This window comes from Typopeltis vanoorti, chromosome 5, assembly GCF_054136105.1.
Source record: "Typopeltis vanoorti isolate ZY-2024b chromosome 5, IOZ_Tvanoo_1.0, whole genome shotgun sequence".
In the NCBI taxonomy this organism is placed as follows: Eukaryota; Metazoa; Arthropoda; class Arachnida; order Uropygi; family Thelyphonidae; genus Typopeltis; species Typopeltis vanoorti.
Window position 1 is genome coordinate 11,787,342 of NC_143553.1, and position 27,824 is coordinate 11,815,165.

Consider the following 27,824-nt stretch of genomic DNA (forward strand, 5'->3'; position numbering starts at 1 on the left):
TATTTAGTGTACTATTTTTTTTAATAATTATTATTTTAACTATTATTATTTATTTTATTATTATTACAGTACAGTATAACTACGGTGATACACAAAAAGAGGAAATTAAAAATGTGCATAATTTGGTTAAAAATATAAATCCAGATATTGAAATTTCTCAAACAGATATTATGGAATGGATTAAAGGTAGCTAATCAGAGTCGGCAATTAGAGGCAGATGTATTGGGAATAGGATTCAGAGGACCGGATGTTACAGCGAGCCCACACCAGAGGAGAAAATTGGGAATGACAAGAGAACAGCCGATGTAAATACCCAAAGCAGTTTCACTTGGAAGTCCTTTTGCAGTGGAAGGTCAAACTTTTGCGGGAACTATTTGAGTTCCGCAAGTTGCAGTACACAACCCGCCAATTCCTGACAAGATACTGCTGGTGCAAGACACTCCTGAAGGAAGCCTAAGATCCGAGACGAAAGAAAGACCATAAAGACTTTAGTGCAAGACTTTTGATTGAATGTGCAATACAGAGCCTCTGTAAGTTTGTTCTATTTTTTGTACATTTCCTTTTATAATCTAGGAGATATACAGGGATAACCTTAAAGAAACAGACAGTTTAAACACTTTATAAATTGAACTTTGTTTGTTACATCATAAAGTATTTAGTACTGTTTTATAGAAAAGTCCTCAAGTTTATTACCTCCGCTTTTCATTTGTCTTCGTGACGTCAGCATCATGTGAGTACCCGTGATGTACGTCGAGTAGTATGGCCGCTAGCCAGGTGGAGAAGGCTTTCTGCATGATTGAATTTGTAAAATCAAATTCTGTTACTGTCGTGCAGTGTTGTTTTACAACACGGTATGGTAAAGAACCACCCACAAGGCAGTCAATCTACGATTTGAGCAAAAAATTTAAGGAAACTGGTTGTCTGTGCAAGGGGAAAAGTCCTGGTAAAGTCCATCTATATCTGAGGAAACAGTGACTCGTGTTTGTGTGACTTACATGTGCAGCCCGAAGAAGTCAACAACATGTGCAAGTTTAGAACTTCAAGTTCCACAAAAAACTGTGTGGAATATCTTGCGTAAACGTTTACGAATGTTCCCTTACTGGTTGCAATTATTGCAGAACCTCAGTGAAAACGACAAAATCCTCCATCACTGATTCTGTATGGACATGCAGCAACAGAGTGATGATTTTTTGACTGGCTAATTTTCGGTGATGAATCAACTTTCCACATTAGTGGTACAGTGGACAACGTTTGTATAGGGGGAACTGAAACCCTAGAGCAGTAGTGGAGCATGTGACGGATTCACCCAAAGTGAACATTTTTTGCACTGTATCCCGTAAAAAGGCGTATGGACCATTCTTTTTCCAGGAAAAAACAGTGCATGGAATAACTTACCTAGACATGTTACATGAGTGGCTGATGCCTCAACTACAAGACAATGACAATTTCATATTTGTCCAAGATGGCGCTCTGCCGCACCTTGAAGTTAGAAATTACCTGGACGAAAATTTGTCTCACCATTGGATTGGACGTTCAACCACCCAGAACATGGCTCTTACATGTTGGCCACCAAGAAGTCTGGATTTAGCACCCTGTGACTACTTCTTATGGGGGTACATAAAGGACAGAGTTTTTGTTCCTCCCCTCCGTACAAGTGTGGACGATTTTAAACAACGCATCACAGTAGCTGCTGCGACTGTTGACATGGACATGCTGAGAAGTGTTTGGGAGCTATCACATTGGACTATTTGTTGTGTTACAAAAGGGTCACACATAGAACACTTGTAACTTACCCATGTAAACTTCAGGATATACTCTTCAAACCATTTATTTCAGCCATGCTATTAAAACTCTTCTTTCTGTAAAACTTTGAAAGTGTCTATTTCTTTTAGGCTAACCCTGTATTATAGATGGACTGATAAGAATTAGTTTAATAGTAATAAGAAGTGTCCATAAGAGAGTCATTTGGAATGGTAATGATTGGCATAAGAATTGTGAAATAACTTGGCATAGCTAGCTAACCTCTTAATGAGTAAATCAGAGTTTTCAATAATTTGATTTAATAAGCAGAGAAGTAATTGAGCAATTGTATTGTACAATTAATTAGTATTGAAAAGTGAAAGTATAATGGATAGGCTGAGAGAGTAACCTCTCTATAGTTTAATTAATGTACTTTGATATTAATGTAAATAAATGTGTTTTATTTATATGTCAATAGAGTGCTGACTGATTCTTTAAATTACAATGCACTGTTCTAAATAAACCAGACTTCTGAGCGGGAAATAACTGAGGCATATCAAGCATAGTTTAAGTACTTGAGAAACCACGACTGTTTACATAAACTTTATTGAATGAATTTATGCCAGTGAGAGAGAGAGATCTACGGATGCATTACTGAATCATATGCCGAAATATAAATACTGGTGGAGCAGTCTTAACAAATAAATTTTCCAGTGTTCATAGGCATATGATTGGTAAATGCGAAAGGTGGATAAACATAGTACACAACAGAATAACTAAGATAGTAAAATAACGCATTACACATATATCGTTGCAACTGCTTGTTTCATTTAGCAATTTTTCAAAGTAATTACTCCATACTTCAAGGATATCTTTTTCTCCCATTTTCATGTCGCCTTTATCATTTCTAACTCCTTTTACAGTACTCTTTCCTCGATTTCAAAGCTTCTTCAACATCCTCCAGAATATTTTGCCACCTTCTTAATATTTATTTTCTATTTTGTTTAGCTAGTTTTACACATTCTTTAGCTTTCTTAGATTTGTCTCTGTAATCTCTAAGAGCACAAGCTGACTGATTTGCCAGGAACTTTTGATATGCTTTCTTCTTTTCCTTCTCTGACTCTTTAACTTTCTGTGTCCAACATGGAGTTCTGATTTTTCTATCCTTGTAGACAACCTCACCACATGTCTCTCTTGCTGACTCAATCAGGGTTTTCTTCAAGGCTTGCCACTGAATCTCCAAAGTTAGGTTCCTGTTCTCAAACTCTCATTTTATCTTCAATAATTTTTGTGTATTTTAGTCTACAGTTCACATCTGATAGCTGCTCAACTTTTATTCACTTTAAAACTTTCTGACATGTTATTCTTTTCAATACGAAATGCAATTTTATCCTGCTCAAGACTAAATAGTGATTGCTTCCAATTTCAAATCCTCTGTACACTCTGGTGTCCTGCACCAGGGATAAAACATCACTATCAACAATAACATAGTCAATTTGACTTATCTTATTTCTTGCCACTTCTCTCCATATGAATTTGTGCACATTTTTATGTTGGAACATGGTTAGTAATAACCAATCCATGTCCTGAGCAGAAATCCAACAGGTATTTGCCATTATTATTAGCTTTGCTCTTTTCTCCAAATTTTCCTAAAATATTTTTGTATGTCTGACAATCATTTCCTACTCTGCTAGTTAGATCCTCAACAAGGACCAACTTTTTTTTTTCATTGTGTCAGTTGCTTTCTGTAAAGCCTCAAAAAATTCCTCCACTTCTACCTTATTAGAACCTTCTGTGGGACCATAGGCACAAATAAGTCTCATTGTCCAGTTTCCCATTCTGATATTTGCCCACATCACTCTACTTGAGACTGCCTGCCATTCAAGAAGATTAGCCTCGTATTTAGTGTTGATTACTATGGCTACTGCTTCTTTTCCTTGATTGTCATTGTCTGAGTATAACATTTTGAATTTATTGCTCAGAAAGATCTCACCAGTTTTTGTCTTTTATGTTTCAGTCACCCCTATTATGTCGATCTGGTACTAATCTAATTTCTCAGCTGGCTGAATTTCTTTGCCATTCAGGCTTCTTATGTTGATAGTACTGATCTTGAACTTTGTTGATGTTGAGTTGGGGTGTATTTTAAGATTTGTTCCAGTAGCTAATTTTTCGCTGTTCACTCTGGTTCATTGGGGAAAACAACGGGGGCCTTGTTTAACGGTCAGCATGAAATTTTGTCATGTTGTACCATCATTTTGTATTTTTGTTTAAGCCAATAAGAATACAATTTGGTCACTAAATCCCAAATTGCCAGCCCATCCTCGTTCATTCAGTATACAGCTAGATACCAACAGGGTGCACCAGAAGAAGGTGAGGATTGGACATTAGGTCAGAAGCCCTGGTTGGTTCTCCGCATTCCTTTAAAGGCTATGTGGAGGTCTCCTCTCAGTTATACAGCTTTGACACTTAAGCACCCCTTGTATGTTTAAATTACTATTCCTTTACAGCTGAAAATTTTCATTCTAAAAAATTGCATGCATCCATTTCTCTATTCATCCTTCTCATTAACTAATTTACAATTTTGGTACTCAATTCACTGAAGTGATTACTCTTGTCTTTTTTTTTCACTTCTTTAATAATTCTTTTTCCTTTTGTTTGCATTTCTTACTTATCACCTTGTTAATCACTCATACTCACAAAAAAAACTTTTTTTTTTTCATTTATCCTCTTTGCATTGTAATGGCAGCACTGACATCTTTATCTTTGTAAAAAAGACACAGTTTCATCAAAATGGAATCACTTTATGATATTGGCTAGAAAAATAACTGCTATTTTTGTAATACTGGATGTATTTTACATATCTTTTAAATTTAACAATTATTGAATTTTTTTTTTATTACATAAAAAAAAAAGGAAAAATTGAGCCTGTTTCATATTCAAAAAAATAATTAAACGATTGTTTATAACCAACTTTTCTAGTAGTGCCTGTGTTTGGTGACCACACTGCAACTATTTGATTGAAACATTTATCAGGAAAGCTAAGAAAGGCTTATCTTCAAAATTTTATTATTTCGAGGAGTTGAAAATTGACAGCATAATAAATCATATAAAGTCACAATTTGTTTCGAAAATAGAGGAACCGTATTTTTTTCTTCATAACAAGCGGTCACTTTACTTTCATTTTCATTGCAATGTTGCTTGTAGTACCAAGCAGATGAGTGCTTGTGCCACGATATATATTTTTGAATGGGAAGATTGATAATGAAGAGAGTAAACAGTTATTGATTAAAAATAGAATATAGTCTAGAAGAAGCAGGAATTTTAGAGAAATATGGCGAAAAAAAAGGATGTTTATAAGTCAGAAAGGAGGGTAACTTACAGTTTTCCAATCTTGGAAATTAAAAGAATATTGAAAAACCTGGAGACCAAACCTGGTTTTGGTACTGATAGTATTCCATCACACTTGCTCCTGAATTAACTTCTTTATCCACTCTACACTACAGGTATCCCTCGATTAACGTGGTTAATTAATTCCTTGATTAAAATCGTGTTAATCAAATCTAATAATCAATGGTAAAAATTACAATTCGTCCATGATCAATTACTGTATTAATAATTAGTTTTATATGCTACTCTTTTAGGAAAGATAAAAAATGAATGCAAAGTAAATGTTTAATAAATACTTGTACCTACATTATTTACTGCAATTTTTTTATCAAAAGAAGTTATCAAGAGTCGTTTGAACAGTTTTAGTTTTTTTCTTATCGGCATAAATTCTACGATAAGAAGCAAAATGACTCCCCAGATCTCAGCAAACAAGCAATAAAGCATAAAGAAAAAACACTGCAAATATTTCATTTGCAGTGTTTTGTGCAGAGACTGGAAAAGGTGTTGCTGAATAAAGTGAAAATGGACGTGCAGAACCAGGGAAACTAGAACTACCAAGGAGGGGGGGGGGGGGGTGGAGTGGATATGCAGACACCAGTGAGACAGTTGAGTGTAAGAATTTATATAATGTACCCAAGCCAGTACTAAGGACAAGAAATCGGAATGGGATAGTTAGAATAATGCATCAAGATAGGGGTGGGACAAAGGGATCTCTGCATTTCATATATACTAATGCCAGGAGTATTAGGAACAAGAAGGAAGAATTTTTGGCCTTGATTGGCTCTTCCTGGCCACAGGTTATTGGCATTAGTGAAACATGGCTGACGGAAGATGGTATAGTTAGTGGGATAGAATGTGTAGATTATAGTGTATTTAGGAGTGACAGAGAGAATAAAATGGGGAGAGGAGTGTTATTGATGATAGCTGATGAAATGCAGCCAAGGAGAATTGAAGTTGTATCGCAGGATAGTGAAAAGAGCTCATTTGAGGCTATTTTGGTGTGAGATTGAGACTGGCAGAACAAAATATACAGTTGGGTGCTGCTATAGACCAGGTGATGGAATAGATGGTGGAGATAGTATGCATAAACAAATTGATGAAATGAGTGGAAGGAGGGTAATTATTATGGGGGATTTCAACTATGGTAACGTTGATTGGAAGGAGGAGAGGACACATGGGAGGAAGGAAATGGATTTTATTCAATTATTAAGGGATAACTATCTGAGACAGCATGTAACTGAAAATACTAGGGGCGTGAGAGTGCTTGACCTGGTAATAGCATCTGAGAATTTGGCTGTAATGAATATGACCATGTTGCCACCTATTGGTGAGAGTGATCATAAGGTGATCATAAAGAGTGACCTTTAGTCACCTGGGAGATGGCTAAAGGCGTGGAATTTTTGATTAAGACAGGGTATATGTGGAATTACCGTGCTGGCAAGTATGACAAGCTTAGGAGATTGCTTGGATCAGTGCCATGGCATGTACAACTGTAAGGGCATGGGAAGTGGTCAAGGAGAATTTACAGGAGGTTATGGCTGATTGAATACCTAGGGTCCGAATAGTAAAACAAGTAGGGGTTAAATGGATGAATAACACCATTAAGCTTGAGCTGCAAAAAAAGAAACAACTCTGGAGGGAATTTAAAGAAAGAGGTGACCTGCAGGCACACGAACGGTATAAAGTGCCGGCCAGAGGGTAACGAGTGTGGTAAAAAAAGCAAAAGCGGATTATGAAAGGAAACTAGCCATGCAAGCTAAAGAGAATCCCAAACAGTTCTTTCAATATGCTGCAAGCAAAAAAAAAAAAAAAACTGTACATGGCAAAATGATTTTAAGGAATGATGATGGTAAGGAGGTCACTGAATCAGTCGATATAGTGGAATTACTGAGTGAGCACTTTGCAAGAGTATATCATCCGGGTGGTGACATTGAAAAAATGAAGGAACCATTAGTTTATATGGGAATTGATGAATGAATTGGGGGTGAATAGTCTATTAGAACCTTAATGTGAATACATTTGTGGGATTGGATGGTATACTGGCACGGGTCTTATGTGAAGCAGCTAAAGAATTATCAGTGCCCTTGACCATGTTGTTTAATCTGAGTCTCAAGTCTGGTTTAGTCCTGAAGGTGTGGAAAGAGGGGAAAATAGTTCCACTGCATAAAGGATGATCCAAGACTACTGTTGCAAATTACCAACCGATAAGCATATCAGGATCGTTGTCAAGGTCTTGGAGAAAGTAGTCAAGGGAAAAATATAGGAATGGATTGATGAAAATGAAATACTGTATAGGGGACAACATGGCTTTGTGACGGGTAGATCATGCCTCAGTAACTTGCTAAAGTTTTATAACACAGTGACGACTGAAATGGATAAGGGTAATGGGTTTACAGTGATATTGCTGGACCTGGCTAAGGCATTTGACAGGATATCACATGGAATTCTAATCCGTAAACTACAACATATGGGAATGGATATAGGTTTGGTGAGATGGATAGGTGGGTGGTTGATGGAGAGATATCAGAGAATAGTTTATTCAGGAGTAGAGTCCAAATGACGGCCTGTTACTAGTGGTGTGCCGCAGGATTCTGTTCTTGGACCACTGCTGTTTAATTTGTTCATTAACGATATAGGGAAAGATCTAAGAGGAATAGTTCATTTGTTCGCTAATGATGCAAAGTTGGGTAGGGCAATAGTGAATGCAGAAAATGTCAAAATCTTGCAGGACGACTTGAATAGATTGGAGTTCTGGGCTAAGGAGAATGGATGTCAATTTAATGTGACAAAATGTAAGGTTACGCATTTTGGGGTGAAAAGATTAGCAGCAGCATACCACATTGGTGGAACTGTACTCCAGGAGATTGATGAGGCCAGGGACTTGAGAGTGTTGGTGGATATGGAGATGAAGTTTAGGGGGCACATTGCAAAAGTAGCTACTCATGAACTCATTTGGTTGTTGAAAAATACTTTGACGAGCAGAGACAAGCAAGTTATTGTACCTTTGTATTGTGCCTTAATAAGACCTGATCTCGACTACAGTGCCCAGATTTGGTCACCTAGGTTTCTTCTTGATGGGGAGGAGGTGGAGAGGATCCAGAGGCGAGTGACCAAGATGATAGCAGGTCTATGGAATGGATCTTATCAGAACAGGTTGAAGATTTGTGGGTTGCAGAAATTGGTTGATAGGCAGAAAAGGGGAGATATGATTGAGACATTCAAATTGCTAAAGGGTTTCTATAGGATTAATTCAGAGGATATTTTTGAGATCAGGACTGGTGGTGGGAGAACTAGGGGACACCTACGGAAGCTGGGCAAGAGTGTGGTTAGAAAGGGTTAGCTGGGTTCTTTACTTTTAGAGTGGTAAATGAGTGGAATAAGCTGCCAGAGTCAGTTGTGGGTGCTATGACAGTGAGTGAGTGAGTTCGAGGGAAGGTATACTGTGAGAATATCGTATAGTTGTGTGGACATGATGTTTGGGCCTCCCTCGATGAGCCTAAGGACTCCCTGGAGTCACCAATAATAATAATAAATACATGATGGTGCCAATTAAGTGGATATTGAATCCAACATTATTTCATAGCCAAATATAGAAACTACAAGAGTTTCGTGCCTAATATATAGAAACTAAAAGTTTTGGCAGATGCAAGCATAAGCAACCTTATGGGCAACTCGTAGTAAAAGTGGAGTAAGCTCCAAATCACTTTCCTTAGTATTTTCCATAATGTAAAGCACATGTCCTAGAGGACATGTATGATAAATAAGCGTTTGGTTCTCTATTTCAGTAATACATGATGATTTATTTATTTTCGGTTACAATCTAGAAATTATTGAACAAAGAATTAAAAAAAAAACCATACTACACTGACATCGAAGGTCGCGGTATCTCTCAGATACAATTTACTGTCAAATATCACAAACCAAACTGACAGCAAAAAACAGTGCGGAATATCAATCGTAACATATGAATGCACAGCTACTCACGACCTCCAAGCTATACACTGAATTGTGTAAGAATATTTATATTAAACATTTTGCATGCATCTGTCAGATCAGCTGCGAGCTCCACAGTGTTAAAGGCATGTTAATCAAAATTCTTGCCGCGTATATCAAGGGATTGCCGCAATTAATTTCGCCGCGTTAAGCAAGGGATACCTGTATATTATATTCTGCTCATATCCACTCTATAGCATGGATGCAAGTCAATATACAGTCAATTCCAAAACAAGTGAGTATCGACTATCAAACTATTGTCCTATTATTCTCACCTCAGTACTGTCTCAAATAATGGAGGTTATGAACATTCAACTTCTTTGAAACCTGGAGAACTGACAACTAATCATTGACTCTGAACATGGATGCTGCAAATCAAAATTCACAGCAGATTCCCTTACCTACATCACCCACCTGTGCAAACTTGCAATGGAAAGTTTTAAGAAACCGGTATTATTGCAAGTGACATTTTCAGGGCATTTGATAAAGTTTGCCACTGAGGACTTCTCAGCAAACTGCCATTCTCTCTCTTCAGATGGCTAACTAGTTTTCTCAGTTCATTTGCATGTAAATAGAGGGTGGTTCTCTTTAGATGATCTTACTCATACATGTGTTCATTGTGGTATTGTTGTTTTATTTGCTCTCTTCCTTATATATATATATAAATAAACTGCACTCACTGACCTCACCTTATCCATAGTTTTGATGATGATAGTACTCTCCACTTATATGACAAACCTTGCAGTACTCCAGCATCTCAAGCATCAAGATTATCAACAATAAGTGTCCTCAGTACCACCCTCTCCACACCATTTCTTAATGGGGCAACAACTACCTGATCATTTTCAATGCTTCCAAACACACTTTTGTCTTCTTCTAAAAATACACCTTAGTTGTTATTCCCTTACCTTACATAATGCTCAATTTAACAGTCAAGACCAGATTTCTCTTCTCAGACTGACTTATCACATCAATTTTCCTGACACAATCATATCACTTCTATAGCATCACTGTCACTTTTTGCCTGTCTAGCTACTTTTTCTGTACAAATCCAATCTGCCTGACCTTGGAGAGTATATACAGCAACACATGATAAGAGTAGGTTCTGTGCACAAGCCTTCAGGACAATTGGAGGAATGCCATCAGGGCCAGTAGACTTTTTCTGTGCGTGTCTAATTTAGACAATTTTCTGATCTCTTTCTGGTAAAAGGATATACGGGGCATTGTGGACATCTGGAATGGTTGGGAGGTATTTACGAAGGTCAGTTATGCATGCATTGAAAGCAAAGTGTGAATGAAGCAAGGAGAATGGCTTTTTCTGTGGGTGATGAAGCAATGTAGCCATCTGAGTATGATAGGGGTTGGAATAGTGTCGGGCAAAAGTTGCAACCAATTGCTTTGGCAAGAGACCAAAAGGGTTCGCTGCCATTTGGATAGGCTGTGAGTTTCCTGCTTTCTGCTCTTTCAAATTGTTTTGTAAGCAATGGTAGTTTTCTTGCAGTAATTTCGGACTTGAGTATAAACACGAAGGGAAGATTGGAGTTCTTGATGTAAACCATTGTGGTATGTTTGATTTTTTTTTTTTGTACATCCTCGGCACATCTTTGGAGAACCAGGAGTTAGGGGACGGCAGTTCAGAGTAGTGTGGGGAATGTATGTTTCCATGCCAGTAAGGATAAGTTTGGTGATACACTCAGTGCATATGTTTAGGTTGGAAGGCCAGAAACAATAGTCCAGCCATGGGAATGAGGCACAGAAGTCACGGAGGCTGTACCACTTGGCACTGTTATAATTCCAAACTATTCTTGTATGGGAGTGACTGCGTAAACATTGTTGCATAGGAAGGAGACTAGCACTTGATTGTGGTCAGAATTCCGTATCTACCTACCTAGGGTCACTACATTCACCATGTATTTGGAAGTATCACTGTGAGGAAGAGATCTAGGGTGTTAGGGGCATCTGGTATTTTAGTTGACATATGAACAATTTGTGTAAGGTCATTAGCGATGGCAAATGTTTCAGAATCTCTGCTTGCTAGATCTGTACAACTGGAGAAGGAAAATCCAGTTGGCGTTGTGGACATTAAAATCTCCTAAGAGGAGGATTTCACTGTTAGGGAAGTGGACTGGTGAAAATCAAGCTCAGAGTGGTTGGTGGCATTAGGGGTGCAACAGAGACAGCAAATGGATTTGACCGAGTGAAGGGAGATTTTCAACCAAAGAAGGTCAAAGTTGGGTGATATGCCCAGATGCCACCCTCAGATCAAAAGGAGTTAAAGATTTGTAGTTTGAAAAGTTGAGATGCATAGAGCTGGGGAAGATGAAATTTGAGTTTCTATCAAGAAGAGTTCGGTAGAATGCAGATGGTAGTGGAAACTACCAAAGTTGAGGTCATGGATGTCAGTGAAGTGGATATACAGGATTCTGTAGGGCAAATATATTTCACTGCATGAGTCTTGCATGTTTCCTATGCAGTGCTTGCATAGTGGTCTCCATGGTAGCTACTAGTGGTGTCACTTGATTTCTGCAGCAATTTTCCTTTTTTGTAGTCAATTTCTCCATTTTGATGTTTTTCAAGTTGTTTTGAAAGTTGATGTCCTTGTTCTCTCTGGTCGAAAGTGAGATCAGGTTGAGCACGTATGTATGAGAGGGGGGTCAAGTGAGCCCTATAGCTCAGCCAGTATAGACGAAGACCTTTGGTCAGAAAGACAAGAGTTACTTCCTGTCAGTGATGTGAGGAACCTTTATCTGGTCTCTTTTGACTAAAAAGTGAGTTAGCCGGTCTCACACGGAGGTGGTGGTGGGGGGGGGGGGGGGTTCTTCACCCGGAAACTCGGGTTTTTCATCTCCCAGAACAGGCAAACCGGCCTTGTGAACACACATGGGTTACAATCATGAATAGGTCCCAGCCATATGCCGGTGCCAAGTCTGGATAAAAGTGGGGGTTGGGGAAAGCAATGGTGAACTACCCTGTAAAAAATCTCACCAGGAATACTTTGTGGGCAACAATGCCTACAAAGTCATCTATGGTCGGAAATGACTGAAAAAGGGAAAACCAGGAAGAAGGGGGGGCAAGTACCTTTGAACCTGTTGCTTGTCGGTATGTCACAAGTCACTCTGTTTGTAATTCTGCCATTTATGTATATGTGTGAGCACAAATATAATACATTGAATTTATACTCCTTTCATTTGATACCTATTTCTGTTTTCCCAACAATAACACAGATTATATGATCACAATAGACAGTAAATTAAAAATAATATACTAATAAATAGACAGGAAAATTAAAGTTTGTTTTACTTTACAAACACACACACACACACACACACACACACACACACACACACACAAATAAACAAACAAAAATAAAATCTTACCAAATTTGGATTCATCCATCTGCTTATATATCAGTTTCTGGATGCTGGAATCTGAAGAATGACCATGTGCATTTCTTCCTCTGAATTTTAGTACTGTATTTGATATATTGTCCCTAAGAGCATTTTTCCAGTTCTCACTATTTTTCTGCACATATTTCCTGCTTTCACTACATTTCTTGCATTTCTGAGCACTCTCCTCAAGCATTACTTCTTCTAATTCTAAATTTAGAGAACAATGTTGTGATACACCTACAGTTGTTTCTAAGTTTGTATCACCTAAAACAATGTTCTCATCTAAGATACACTTATTTATGTCTTTGCATTTGGTTTCAATAATATCATTCAATTCTAATGTGTAATTACCATCTTTATGCGATGAAATTTCGACTGCTATTTCATCTTTATTATTAAAACTGGATTTTAAATTTAAATCCTGCAAGTGCATTTTAGCTCCACACACTCCATGGTATTCTACAGAATCAGAGATGTAATCGTAAGTATTACAGTCAGATTTCATATCTTGAGGTTCTTCACATATTGTTTGTAGCAAGAAACATGTATCTTTCATATTAATTTTATCTTCTTTCCAAATTTCTTTGCAAGTTTTTTCTTGCATTTCACTTGATAAATTGTTATCATCTAAACTTCTAGAATTATTTGCATTGTGTAGTTCAGAATTTTGGAGTTCGGATTTATACTTATTTTTCCTCATTGTACTAGACTGTGATGATGATATCTGATGATTTTTATCACTTTTTAAATGGACTTTATGTTCGATTTCTCTTGAACTTCTATCAAGATAATTAAAAGAAATATTCTCAAGAGGCAACTCAGATGATATAGAAGTCTTTCCTTCAGCTGTATTTACACTACTTATTTCAAAGGAAGGTGCACGCTTATCATTTTTTATATTAACAGAAAATACTTCCTCTGACTCCACAGGTAATTCACATAAATCTGAAACATTGGAATTCTCAACTTTCACAATACCCTTGCCCCGCACAGACTTCATAACAGCAGCCTTTTGTTCATAATGACTCTGTGATTTACTATTATTTGTTTCATTTTCCCAGAATTTCATTCTAGCCAAGTTATGTTTATATCTTTCCATACGCCACTCAGTTTTCATTCTGCGAACTTCAATATCTGCAATTTGTTTTTCAAATTTGTTTTCAATTTCTTTCCTGAAATAATATTAAAAAAATATAATGATTTTTTAAAACAATAGTACTCTGCTAATACTAACAAAAATAAATCAGTAAAACGTGAATAGCTCAAATGTCAAGATTTGGATTAATGCAATTTAGGCATATAACAATCATTAATTTTATGATCGCCTCTGAGCAACACATTATTCATATGAAATGAAATTTTCCAAAAATATATGCATGATTCAAGTAGGATACAGCAAAAGTAACATAACAAATAAAAACTAAGTACACAGATAAAAAGAAGTGATTCACAGTAGTAAACATAACAGGAATTTACGGAATATTATTCAGTGCAGTGTATGCAAAATGTATGCATTGAGAAATTTAAAGAACATGTGGAAGGAAATTGAAACTGGAGAGAGAATATGTATTAAGTGTTTTAAAAGTGAGTGTCTGTTAGGTGACTGGAATGCAACAAATACTGACAATAAGATGGAAAATGATATTAATAATGTTGAACATGCGACTGTGAAAATAGAGGAGAATGAAATGGATATCAATCGAGAAATAGTGAGCTTAAATGCTATCCTTCATAGGACAAAGCGTGAAATTGAAAAACTGCAGAAGTGGCAAGAGTTAAGCAGGGCTGAAGAAAGAAAGAAGCAGGTGATCCGAAACAATAATAAATACTGACAAACAAATAAGAAAAACAAGTTAAGGAGAAAATTATGTATGGCGATTCAGTAATCGGGGGGGGGGGGGGGGGGCACTTAAGGAAAGTATGACAAAATTGTGTTTCCTGGGAGCAAAAATTCATGATATTAGCCAAGTCATCTGGGCGCAAAAAGGTAAGTTGAAGGAAATGATTGTCTCGGTTGGTACCAATGATATGAGAGGTGAGAAGTATTCTATGAGGGAGGATGTAAACAAGTTGTTAGAAGAGGCAAAACTGACGAGTGAAGGCTGTAAGTCTTCTACCATGCTATGATAGAGGTGAACCGAGGAGGAGGAGGGAATTGATAGTCAATGAGTCTATATGTAGATTGTGCAAAAGGAATGATGTAGAATTTGTGGAATCAGTGGTCTCTGTTTGAGGGAAAGAAGGAGAAGGATTTGTACAATGCTGATGGACTGCATCTGAATGGTTTTAGGTGTTAGGTGTCTGGAGAGAGTTGTTCACTGAGCATGCTGACGTGCAAATTCAGGTAAACTTATGCAATTAGGGTGGAAGCAAGTAAGTTTGTGTGAAGGCACCCATGAAGCAAGTGAGTGTTAGATGTAACCTTTAAGGAATATGGAGAACTAACCAAACACATATGATGGTATAAAATAATAACATGTCATGCCAACTGTGATGCTGCCTGATTAAATAAGATTCAAAGTTGACAAAGGGCAAATAGTGAAAAGTCAGCTAATGGAACACTCAACATTAACAGAAATAAAGAAAGGCACAATCAGTGTAAGAAGTGGCACTGGAAAAGAAGTGGATTAGCAAAAGAATTAAAGAAGTATAATGTTAACATAATTAGTGTTACCAGGATGAAGAATACTAACATGGTGATATTCTGCTAAAAACAGCAGATCTCCTCACCTATGTCACTCACCACTGTGAACATACACGATGGAAAAGTTTGGAAAAAAAAAACTGTGCTGTTACATTTGATAATTCCAAGGCATCTATCTGATAAGGTTTTACACTAAGGACAGATCCTTTGAAACTGGATTGCTAGCTTTTGTTCATTCATTTCTTCACATTTTGTTGCACCTGTTAATAGAAAAGCAGCAGCTGCCCTGCAATCATTTATTGTACATCTGCAAACATACTGAACCTGCTTTTCTTCTTCCTCATTTATTCCATTCACTTCCATCCTCTGGAACAGCTTATAACAAGTATTTCCAATCAGCTGCAACTCTTAAAAAAAAAAAAAAAAAAAGTCAATAAACTTCTGACTTTGCCCACACCCCAGACACAGAAGTCATGTGCTTATAGGTCCTTCAACCTATTGTGTATGGGATCAATATAAAAAAAAAAAAAAAAAAAAAAAATCAGTATATGTAATGATGAAGGGTTTTCTTTCTTCAGATTGCCTTACTAATGCAGGTGTTTTTCAGGTTACAGCTATTTTCTTCCTCTTCCTTTTATACATAAACAACCTTCTTTCACAGGTCTCAAACCCTATGCAAAGTTTTGATGCTGATAGCACTTTCTACTCATCCTCTTCATATGACAAACTTTGTAGTGCTTCAGCATCTCATGAATCAAGATCATTTGCAATAAATACCCTAAATACTGATCAACAGATGGAATAGAAACTTAGTCACCTTCAATTCTTACAAAACACAGTTCTATCTTAAATAATATTAGACTAATATAGGAAATTTACATAAAAAAATAAAAAAATTAATGTGTTATCCTGATTAAACTTTCCCAATTTTTTTATATAGATATACAGTCATTACGATTCAAGTTAAGACGTTGAAGTAAGGCCTCCACACTTTCTTTAAATAAATGTTCAAATTTGTAGCGACATCTGCATAGGAGGAGAGTCTTGGACCAAAGGATGTTGTGGCTTGTTTCTAATCCATGTTGAGCTAATCCAGATTATTCGGGTTTGTTGTGTTGAATTGATGATTGATGCTCTTGAATTCTTTTTTCTATAGAACGTCAGGTTTTTCCAAAGTAGGAAAGATTACAGTCACAAGGAACTTGATACACCAGGTAGAGATAAGGTTGAGCGTTTATCTTTAGATGAAGGAAAATGGGTGGATAATTTGTTAATAGGTGTATAAGTGGCTGTTAAATCATATTTCTTCAGAATTCTTGAAATTGATTCTGAAATCCCGGAAATGTAAGGAATTGGAACTCAACGTATTGAATCTTTGCTGTTCTGTGTTGGATGGTAAGAATCAAAAAGATGTTGTGTACTCTTTTCAGAGAAGCCATTTAGTTTCATGTGATGTTTGATAGTTGAAAGTTCTTTCTGTAATAAATGAGAAGTTGAACAGTTAGTTTTGGCTTGTCGGATTAAACTTTTATGATTCCTGTTTTTTTGACAAGGATGATGAGCAGATTCTTTGAGAATATAATGACCTGTGAAAGTTGATTTTCTGTAAACTGTTGTTGTAAGAATACCTGAAGGTGAACGGATGAGAAGGACGCCAAAAAATGATAATAATAATAAAAATAATAATTATCATTTTTAGACATCCTTCTCATCCGTTCACCTTCAGGTATTCTTACAACAACAGTTTACAGAAAACCAACTTTCACAGGTTGTTATATTCTCAAAGAATCTGCTCATCATACTTGTCAAAAAACAGGAATCATAAAATGTTTAATCCGACGAGACAAAACTAATTGTTCAACTTCTCATTTATTACAGAAAGAACTTTCGACTATCAAACATCACATGAAACTAAATGGCCTCTCCGAAAAGAGTACACAACATCTTTTTGATTCTTACAATCCAACACAGAACAGCAGAGATTCAATACGTCGAGTTCCGATTCCTTACATTTCCGGGATTTCAGAATCAATTTCAAGAATTCTGAAGAAATATGATTTAACAGCCACTTATACACCTATTAACAAATTATCCACCCATTTTCCTTCATCTAAAGATAAACGCTTAACCTTATCTCTACCTGGTGTGTATCAAGTTCCTTGTGACTGTAATCTTTCCTACTTTGGAAAAACCTGACGTTCTGTAGAAAACAGAATTCGAGAGCATCAATCATCAATTCAACACAACAAACCCGAGAAATCTGGATTAGCTCAACATGGATTAGAAACAAGCCACAACATCCTTTGGTCCAAGACTCTCCTCCTACACAGATGTCGCTACAAATTTGAACATTTATTTAAAGAAAGTGTGGATAACACATTAAAATTTATTTTTTATTTTTTATGTAAATTTCCTATATTAGTCTAATGTTATTTAAGATTATTACGTGAATTTCTGAATTAATATCTTTAATTATGACTTTAAAAATGTTTACTCTTCTAATACTTTGCGAAATGACAACACACGGCTCGTTCTGTGTGTGAATGATCAATTGTTCATATTCCACCTTGTTTTTTTAAAACTATTCCTATGTAGCCATTGAAGATGGTCTGTAATATTCAAACCGAGATATTTGGCAAATGAAATATTATTCTTGTGTAAATGTGTATATATTTTATAATCATTATGTCACAGGTATCGTTAAAGAATCACAGTTCTATCTTTTTTATTGCAAAAAACATCTCGGTCTTTAATTTTCATAATTCTCAATTTAACAGTGAAGACCAGATCCTCCTTGTTGGAATGACTCGTACTCTTATCCTTTCTTGACACTAATACATCACTTCTATAGTAACATTATCATACAAAAACTCACCATTCACTTTTGTATTTCATTTTATTATATACATAAAAGGCAAAAGGGACTATATCAAACAGATGTAGTGTAATAGTGGGGTGAGGAATACAGTAACCTGTAAATATTCTTCTTGAACTGGTGAAGATTGTAGTCCTTTGGAAATGCTTCATGAGCGAGACTCTTACACAGAATTGAGGTGGAAGGAATGAAAGATGACTGGGAGTAGTAGGTGGCGAGTATGCAGCTTGACTATAAAAAGATACTGAGCAGCTGTAGTACGAGTTAATGTTCTAGAAATATGAGGCATAATAGCACAATGTGCAGTAGCTTGGTCAGTTTCTGTAGAACAATGGCCATGGAAATATCTGTAGAAGAGACACAATACAGAAACTGATCTTCTATTGGAAAGTGGCTGAAGATAGTCTGTAAATGAAGATCCATTATTTATCAACCAGACAACTCTTTGGATCTAGATTGTGAAATCCATACTAATCATCACTAATTAGATATCAGTTCTCAAGATGTTGAAGAAGCTGATTGTTGATAACCTTTTCCATTACTTTAGACAAAACTGATGTAAGAGAAATAGGCTGTTAACCTGATAGTAAACATTTATCTCCTTTTTTGGGGGGGAACCAGTTGTATATGAGTTTTCTTTCATGTTGAAGGATGGATGTCAGCTAAGTACAGTTTAGTGAATAGAGAAAAGAGAACAAATGTTAGTTCAAGAGCATATCTCCTGAGCACAATGGATGGAATTCCATCAGGATTGGCTGACTTTGTAGTATCCAAGTTATTCAAGAGTCTGCTGATGTCTTTTTGGCAAAGGTTAAAGGAATCATGAGACGCGATGTTCTAGGCAAGAAATGAGGTAATTTGCCATGGTCATCTATGTAAAAGTTGGAAAAGAAGAATGAAGATACGACATCAGCTTTGTCTTTAGGTGATGTTACAATGCTACTGTTAGGGTGAGATAGAGGAGGAAGCATAGATTGACAAAAGTTGCATCCGACAGTTTTCGGGTGGTGGAACAACTACTGGTGACACAAGCAATGAATTTTTTACATTTATCCTTGTTGAATTTGCCCTTTTAATGGTGGTTTTACAAGTGTTGTGGCAACTGTGTAGTCTGTGAGTGAAGCTGTGTTTTGGTCTCAAGCAACTTGTGAAAGGCTGTTTGCTTTTCTTGGATAGCCCTAGCACACTCCACGGAGTGTCATGGTTTAGATACGGTTGGGGAATTTGAACAGTGAGAGTTTGGAATTGAAATGAATTTCAATTTCAGTTTCCATTCCAGTACAGAGTATTTTTGTAACAACATCACAAGAGGTATCTGGATCCGAATAATGAAACCAGCAGTCTGACTGCTGTTTTCATTCTTTTACTCCTCTTTCATTCTAAAGAGGAGTAAAAGTCATGCAAGTCCTCCCACTTGGCAATGCTATAATCACAGAGTATGTGAGGTTGTGAATGGCTGACGGAAGGACTTTACACCAGAGATGAAACTTAGATAAGATTGTGGTGTGAATTGTCAAGAGGAGCATATCACTTGAACAGAGTATATGGAAGGAGAACTAGTTAAGAAAAGATCTAAAGTGTTGGATGAGTGAAGAGGACTGTCCAGAATTCATGTTGGGGAAAAATACCCAGAGGAAGATCAAGATATAGGTGGACCGATATGGTAAAAAGTGCCTTAGAAGACAGAAATATAAAATTTGACAATGTTGGAGTCTTAAGAGGTAACAGATTGATTCAGAGAAAATTTGTAGATAGGAAGTAAGTAATGATGTAAATTTTTCATGTAGTACTATCATATCCTGTACCCCCCCCCCCCTAGAGGGTACATGTCAGGAATTTGATGAAGAAGATGATAAAAAAGAGCTTTAATGATAGGAAGTCTTTAATGATTTTCAAAACTGGGAGAACGGTAGAGTCTGCCAATGAACAAAACAAAATGTGGAAAAGAAATTTTAAGCCAAAGGAAGTGAAAAAGTTGAGATTCTAGGTTAGACATCCTTTAATTTACTGTTGATGCCATGGTTGTTGGTGAAATGAATATGTCAGTTTTTTTTTGTATGATTTTTAAGCTTATTTTATTTTACTTTTTTTTTTTTAATTTTAGAGGAAGGTTTATTTTTTCGTTGAACTGCAGAAATTCCATACCTATTTAGACTTAGTTTTGTGTTTAATGTTACAAAAATTGAAGAGAAAAAGGGAAAGGAAACATACAAAAGGCAAAAATAGACTCTTAAACATATCACCGATAGAGAGAGTATCCAGTTTCCTATGACATCGTCTCGACAGTGTCCCCTGCGTACCATTACATGGACTCTCTCCAGGCATGAGAGAGAGTCCATTGAGCAGGAAGCTTCCTAAAAGATGCATTGCCACCTGGTTTGGTCCCATACAATAACTGGTGGCCAGGCTGCGGAATTGCTTTACTGCCTCGAAGATGGAGGAGGAACTGGACGTCTGCAGTATATTTGTCATGACCTTAAAGGGTATCACTCACACTGCATGCTGAAGGTTGGAGGGAACCAAACATGGCAGTATTTATCGGGCGATGAATGTCATTCACCACCTAGGAATAGTTGATATTTACTCCAACTAGGGAGGTTTCCCCTTTACAGCAGGAATACTTATTGTTGCCAGAGCCCTTCAGTAAAAACATGCCACGCCATGAGAAGGTAGAGATGACTTGACAAGGAGAGACTGTATAGATGCTGTATATTTTCACTCAAGACATTTTTAATGTTCTGGTTACTTTTCTGGTGCAAATCACGAATTTCCTCAACATTGGAATAGTGTTCTCAATGGAGTGGTGCAGCTAAAACATCTCTAAAAAGTCTTGTTGTTCAGAAGAGAGCAATTTGGTGGACTGAAACTCTCTTTTAATAGTCTCTCCTGCACTCTCATAGATAGTTAGTTTCTGCATTGTGCACATTCTACAGATATTTCCATAGATGGTGTTCAGCAGAATTGGCACTCATCTTGCCTTTTATTTCTGCTAACCTACAACAACCACAGAACATTCTTTTAGAGTTGACAACCAGAATTGTTGAACTTGATGCTACCATTTATTTCATTCCATGTACCTCAGTTCTGTTTGACAGTCTTCCCAATGAAGTATTCTATAAAGACTACAACTGCCAGATCTCTAAAAAGAATATCATAATATTACTATGCCCTTGAGCCCTGTTCACATATGGCATTTACTTGCTTTGGCCTCACTCACACACACTCTCTCTCTCTCTCTCTCTCACACACACACATGTGGAAATGGACAAAAAAAAACAATAGCAGTATCATAGGAAGTTAGCTAAATAAGTTTATATGGAATAAGAAAGAAATTAACCAGAACACTAAATTAGCAGTATTCAACACAATGAGTAAACTAATTTTAAGTTATCGGTGGGAAAATTCTTTTAGAAATAGTACAGCATATCAAAGATTTGAAACCAATGATATGAGAGTTGTAAAAAAAAGTATTAGAGAGTGAGCAGATGCCATGAATTGCATGTGATATGAAAAATGAAGATATTAGGATAGATCTAGATATTGTGAGTAGAGCTAATATAAAGCGGTATGATCACATAAACAGAATGGGGAAAGAGTAAAGATTAACAAAAACAAGTGTTTGATGCCAGAATAGCAAGGAAAAAAATCCAGATAGAAATCTACCAAAGATCTAGGTAGGTAGATTGATCCAGTTAGAAGTGCTTTAAATATGAAATATATAAGTCTAAACTATAAGTCTATAACATTGTAGACTTGACAAATAACAGACTAAACTGAAAGGAAACTGTTCACAGGATAATTAACCCTTTATTTTATACCTTCTGATTGTATATATCAGGAATTTTAATTATGATGATGAACTGAGCACCAACAACTTGTCCAAGCAGAGAGACCAACAATCAAGTACTAGTGGAAACAATTCAAAATTGTAATGGGATATTAGAAAAATAACTAATGTTCTGCAATTAATTCTGTAATCAAACAAAGTTTATAGCTGGTAAGTTGAAGTTGGTTCTAAAATGATTGAGAAATATTTGATAAATTAAAACAACCAAACTGATGAGGTTTTTCAGTGCAGTTGTCAAAGAGTTCTCTCTGACATCTAGTGAAATCTACACATTCTTTCATGTAAGTGTTGTATGAGAAGCATCCAAAGCATGATTTTCAAGTGCTGATTTGTTAAAATCATGATAGTATATGTATTTATTATGATCTCCAAGGATGATGCTAATAGATTTTCCATGCTGTTTTAAGGCCAATTGTAAACAGAGAGCACACTTTATACATTTTTGGATCATAAAAGTTGAGATTAGGTTATATTTACAGGAAACAGGAATAATTTTGATTTATCTGGTGTGCCTGAAGGAGAAAAGAGGCACATATATTTTATCTATTTTACAAAAGTTGTAGATATTGACTAAAACTGTGTGGCAAAAAGTAGTTGAGTTCTATTGCAAGAGATTAATGGTAATACTAAAGCAAAAATACTGGTGATACATGAGTAAAATTTAATGGTACCTAAACAATTAAAGCAGCAAATGCTCTATTATGAAGTCTGACATTTTAAATTTGGAACTGTGATCTGTCCTTTAGAACATTTTAGCAGCTATAGCAAGTGAAGAACATTATAAAATAAATAAATAAATCATCCAAAAACACATATCAACAACAACCACATTATGATGAAATTATTATTACTCTACTTAACAGAAGAAGCCACAACACCATCATTCAAGGTCATAACTTTCATAAGTTTTCTATTACACTTAGACAAGTTCGTAAATTAGGATTAAAGATGAATATAAGGTGGGATTATAATGGTGGTAGTGAACGTATTTATTATTTCTCCAAGAAAATGTTAACAGATTTTCCAGGCTGTTTCTAGACCAACTCTAAGCAGAGAGCACTTTATACATATCTTGATCATAAAAGTTGGAGCTAACCCTTTGATGAATGGATGACAATTACTAGTTTGATATGAATATAGTGTACAGATTATATTTTTGAAAAATTATGGAAACAACTATTGTGTTATAGAGTAAAACTTTAGTTTAATATAAACCAAAATCAACACTCGACATTTCGACCTTCATATCAAGGTCATCCTCTGGAGCATACACAATATATATACAGAGAAACAAACTGCACTACAATCTACATGGTTTGCTAAAGTTACTGACCAACTGTTACTACAATTATTGGCCTGACCTCTGGTGAAAAAAAAAAAAAAACTTTTAGGAAACTTGAAGAAACTATTCCAATTCCATACCAATTGGTTGATATTTATATGTATAATCACATTTTTTATTATTATTATTTAAAAAAAAAAAAAAAAAATATATATACAGGGTGTTCGGGATAAATTTGACATATTTATAATTAATTATATTTTTCCGTAAGTTACATGTATTAACACACACTTCTCTTCATTTAAAAGTTTGGACCCTTCTTCATTCATATACAAGATGTCAGAAAGGATGGATAGCTGGAACCCACCTGAATCATGGAAGAGAATAACTTGTATCATGATGATTCGTGCCCGCCATCAAAATAAGGATATTACGACTGCTGCCCAATGCTCCCTGAATACAGTAAAAACAATCAGGCATGAACTAGAGACTTGCAATGGTGACTACGAGGATGTAGCAAGAAGAAAGATCCCTAGCAGACGATCTGATTGCGTTCGTACAGCAGAATTCCTCGCAAATCTGCAGGAACAGGTGTTGAAGAACCCTGGCATTGGAATTCGGGCTTTGTTCGTGGAGTTGCTAACTGTAGTCAAGCCCTGGATAACAAGGGTAGCCAATGGTAGGCCGTATGTATGGCAGCAGAATTCGGCCCCTTGCCACACCTCTGGGAAAAGTCAAAAATGGTTGTCTGAAAATTTCTACGACTTCACCAGTCCAAATGTTTGGCCTCCAAACTCCCCAGACCTTAACCCCATGGATTATTTTGTATGGGGCGCAGTTGAAAAAGACACCAATCGCACTTCCAGTAATACAAAAGCCCAGTTAATGGATAAAATTAAAACAGTTTTTGCGGCCCTTCCCAGGGAGACTGTAGCATCAGCTTGTTCGAGGTTCCGAAGCAGAATTGAAGCTGTGATCGATGCTAATGGTGGTTATTTTGAGTAAATCTTGTTGATAGTATTGTAATTAACTCTGCCTGTAATGTTTTTTTGTCAATTCATTAAATTTAATAGATACAAAGAAGATTTTCTTTTTCCTTACGAAACTGTCAAATTTATCCCGAGCACCCTGTATATATATATATATATATATATACTAGGGGGCTCTGCCTCCCCTGGCACCCTCTTCGCCCCCAAGTTCAGGGCTGGTAACCCGGAGACAAAAAAAATGTGACAAAAAACGTTTCAAATTTTGGCTTATCTTTTTATATGTATAGAGTATATATATATATATAAACTTGTTGCTCTCCAGCCCAACTCTTAGTTTTGTAACCTAATAGATAATAATAATAAGACTAGCTTTGATGTAGTAAAGGTTTTTTTTTTTAAATTTTTTTTTTCACCAGAGGTCAGGCCAATAATTGTAGTAACGATTGGTCAGTAACTTTAGCAAACCATGTAGATTGTAATGCAGCTTGTTTCTCCGTATATATTGTGTATGCTCCAGAGGATGACCTTGATATGGAGGTCGAAACGTCGAGTGTTGATTTTGGTTTATATTAAACTAAAGTTATACTCTATAACACAGTAGTTGTCTCCATAATTTTTCAAAATGTATTCTGATCACCATGTAAGCATGAAAGAAAGTGTACAGATTATATTTATTTAGCACTTCGGCTATCTTTTTTGATTATGCTATATACAGGAGACAGGAAAAATTATGATTTATCTGACATGCCTGTCTGATTGGCAGAGAGCTTAGCATAACTGCTCTCCAACCAACAAGTTGTGGGATCGAATCCTGCAGTGGGCATGGATGTTTATGATTGTCTTTAGGCACGAGATGAATTTCATTGCCTACTGTGAGACCACTGCCTCACTTATTGGAGGCCTGAAAAAGTTCCACGTATGGTCTCTAGAGCAGGGTTTTCAGAATGTGCAAGAAAATAGATTACAAATACAAAATAAATAAATAAAAATAAATTAATAAAATAAAAATATATATATATCTACACACACATAGAAAATTGATAAAATAAAAAAATCCTTAGCCCACTCACAGTACCAAATGCTATTATAGGTATGCCTTTTGTGGGTGAATAAACTGCCAACAATATTTTCTGGAAGTAGTGACCAACATCAAAAACAAATCCAAACTCCACAAAAAAAAAAGAAATAAATTATATATATATATATTTATTTATTTATATTTTTTTTTCAAAAGGGGGGGCTGTGCATAGGCGGGCACAGCCACCCTTTTGAAGACTAGACACTCAGGGTATCCCCTTAGTGTCGAGTCTTCAAAATTTGAGTCATCAGAATTAAAGGAGAACCGGCATACCAGTCCGGAACACAGGGGGTTGGGTGCTGCAGGCATTAGGGAGCAGAGCCCCCTAGTATGTATACATATACATATATATATATACAGGTAGTCCTCGACTTACGACGGAGACGTTGGTACGGAATACCGTCGTAAGTCGATTCTGATGTAAGTTGAGGACTTTTTAATTCTTGATTTGTTTGATTTCTGTTATATTTTCATAAATTAGGTTTCTATTTAACTTAAAATGGTTAAAATATATAAACTTACATAAACATTTATAAATTATTTATTAGCACATATACATATAACACAAATACAAAATTAAAAAAGAAAAAAATACATAAGCACATATCAAAACTGGCGCACTTACTTTAATTTGAAATTCCTTTAAATATTAGTTAACATAAACATAAACAAAAAACTTATTAACGGTGTCTTTAATTAAACAGGTGAGTAACTGTCACTCATTTGGACAGTACGGTTATTTTTCCCGATCGGAAGTAGTTTTTTAATCAGAAAATTGGTTAATGTTGTCTGTTGGGTTTTTGTTTTCTTTTCTTCTTCATATATTTCCCGATAACATCTGACTGCTTCTCGAATTTGCTTTTCGACTTTGGAGAAGCGATAGTGTCTTGATCCATATTTTTGAGTAGCTGAAGTCTTCGATTTAGTTTGGAAAATACTTCAGCTAATCCTTTTACAATAAATTTTTTAACGATCTCCCTTCTTCATCTTCCTCATTATTCCTTTCTTCTTCTACGACTCTTTCATTTTGGAAAATCAAGTCTTGATCGGTCAGTTCACCTTCTTCATGATCTGCTAATTCTTTTATATCGGTAAAATTGATTTCTAGATCCAGTTTTCTTGCATTTTCAACGATTTCTGCAACAATTTGTTTTAACATACTATGCTCATTGTACTCTTCGAATGTCTTCTGCAGTAGTAACTTCTTCCAAATTCCTCGCATACATTGTTCCGATACTTCCTTCCATGAAGTTCCAATGTTCTGGATACATTGGTTAATATCGTAATTTTTCCAAAAATTGAATAATGTTATAGCATCATTGTCCATTGCTGTTATTGCTTGAGAAAATGTAGTTTTCAGATATATCTTGAATAATATGTCTTGAATGTAGTAATCGAACCTTGATCCACAGGTTGAATCACAGCCGATGTGAAGAGGTATCCTGGAGCATTGTCAAGCAGCAATAGAATTTTAAAAGGCACATACTTTTACAATAAAACAATTTAAGAACCAGATTTTGAATAAAATAATTGTCATCCAAGCCTTAGGATTACTCCTGTAGTAAACCAGCAATGTATTCTTCTCAATGTTTTTCAAACCTCTGGGGTTTTGTGAATGGCAAACAAGAAATGGTTTTAATTTTAAACCTGAGGCATTTTATCCAAGAAGAAGCATAATCCTATCTTTAAATGCCTTAAAACCAGGCACCGATGTAGCTTCTCTGTGAACGTAAGTTCGTTCTGGCATTCTTCTCGAGAACAGTCCGGTTTCATCTACATTAAAACTCTGCTCTAGTAAATAGCCTTCATCTTTTATCATCTCTTTCAGATTTTTCTTGAAAATTTCGGCAGTTTCAAAATCAGAACTAGCAGCTTCTCCCGTTATTCGTATGTAATGTAAGTTAAATTGGCTTTTGAATCGATAGCGTTAAATGTATGCTCGCCGTATTTATCTTCTTGCTGTTTCCTAAAATTGTCAAATACCGTGATGCATATACAAAAGCAATGTGATATATGTATGTATATGCTGGTGGCAAAGTTATATTAGAGAATTTTTAATAATAATTTTGGCCGTCGTAAGTGGAGGACTACCTGTATATATATTCTACTAAAAAAAAAACAGCTTTTAAAAAGTTATACAGATAAAAATATCAAAAGTTAAATAAGGGTGATGCTGTAGTCATAAAAAATCAAATGGAATAGAATAGAAAAATGCATAAGTTTCTAAAAGATCATTCTACTTACTGCAATATAAGATCCTAGTAATATACAAAAGTAAAATATCATTACTAAGCTGAAACCTTATCATTTTAAGCCACCCTGAATTTAAGGAGTCCCTAAAATTAAAAAGCCCAGTATCCCATGTCTCTCCACATGTAACCTCCACAACTTCATAAAAAAGTTCTATTCATTTCAAAATTTATATTAAAAACCAAATCTTTAATAATTCAGACATGATTTGCTTTGATATTCCATTAATGGGGATGTCCCAGACATATTTGAATTATTGAAATTTATCAAATGTGCAGGTTGTTTTAAAAAGCAAGGAAAAATATACAAATCGGATAGAATGTAATGGGTTCCCCAATCTTTCCCTTGTA

At 35.8% G+C, this 27,824-nt stretch overlaps 1 protein-coding gene across 2 annotated transcripts in view; it reads right to left on the reverse strand.

The window, feature by feature from the left end:
• LOC150106226 (gamma-tubulin complex component 6-like) overlaps positions 1–27,824 on the reverse strand; it is a 909,633-nt gene that overhangs the window by 314,457 nt on the left and 567,352 nt on the right. For both annotated transcript variants that reach the window (XM_090392253.1, XM_090392252.1), the window contains one exon: positions 12,498–13,681. In XM_090392253.1, coding sequence (XP_090248379.1) covers positions 12,498–13,681 — 1,184 coding nt within the window. The remainder of the gene's footprint in view (positions 1–12,497; positions 13,682–27,824) is intronic.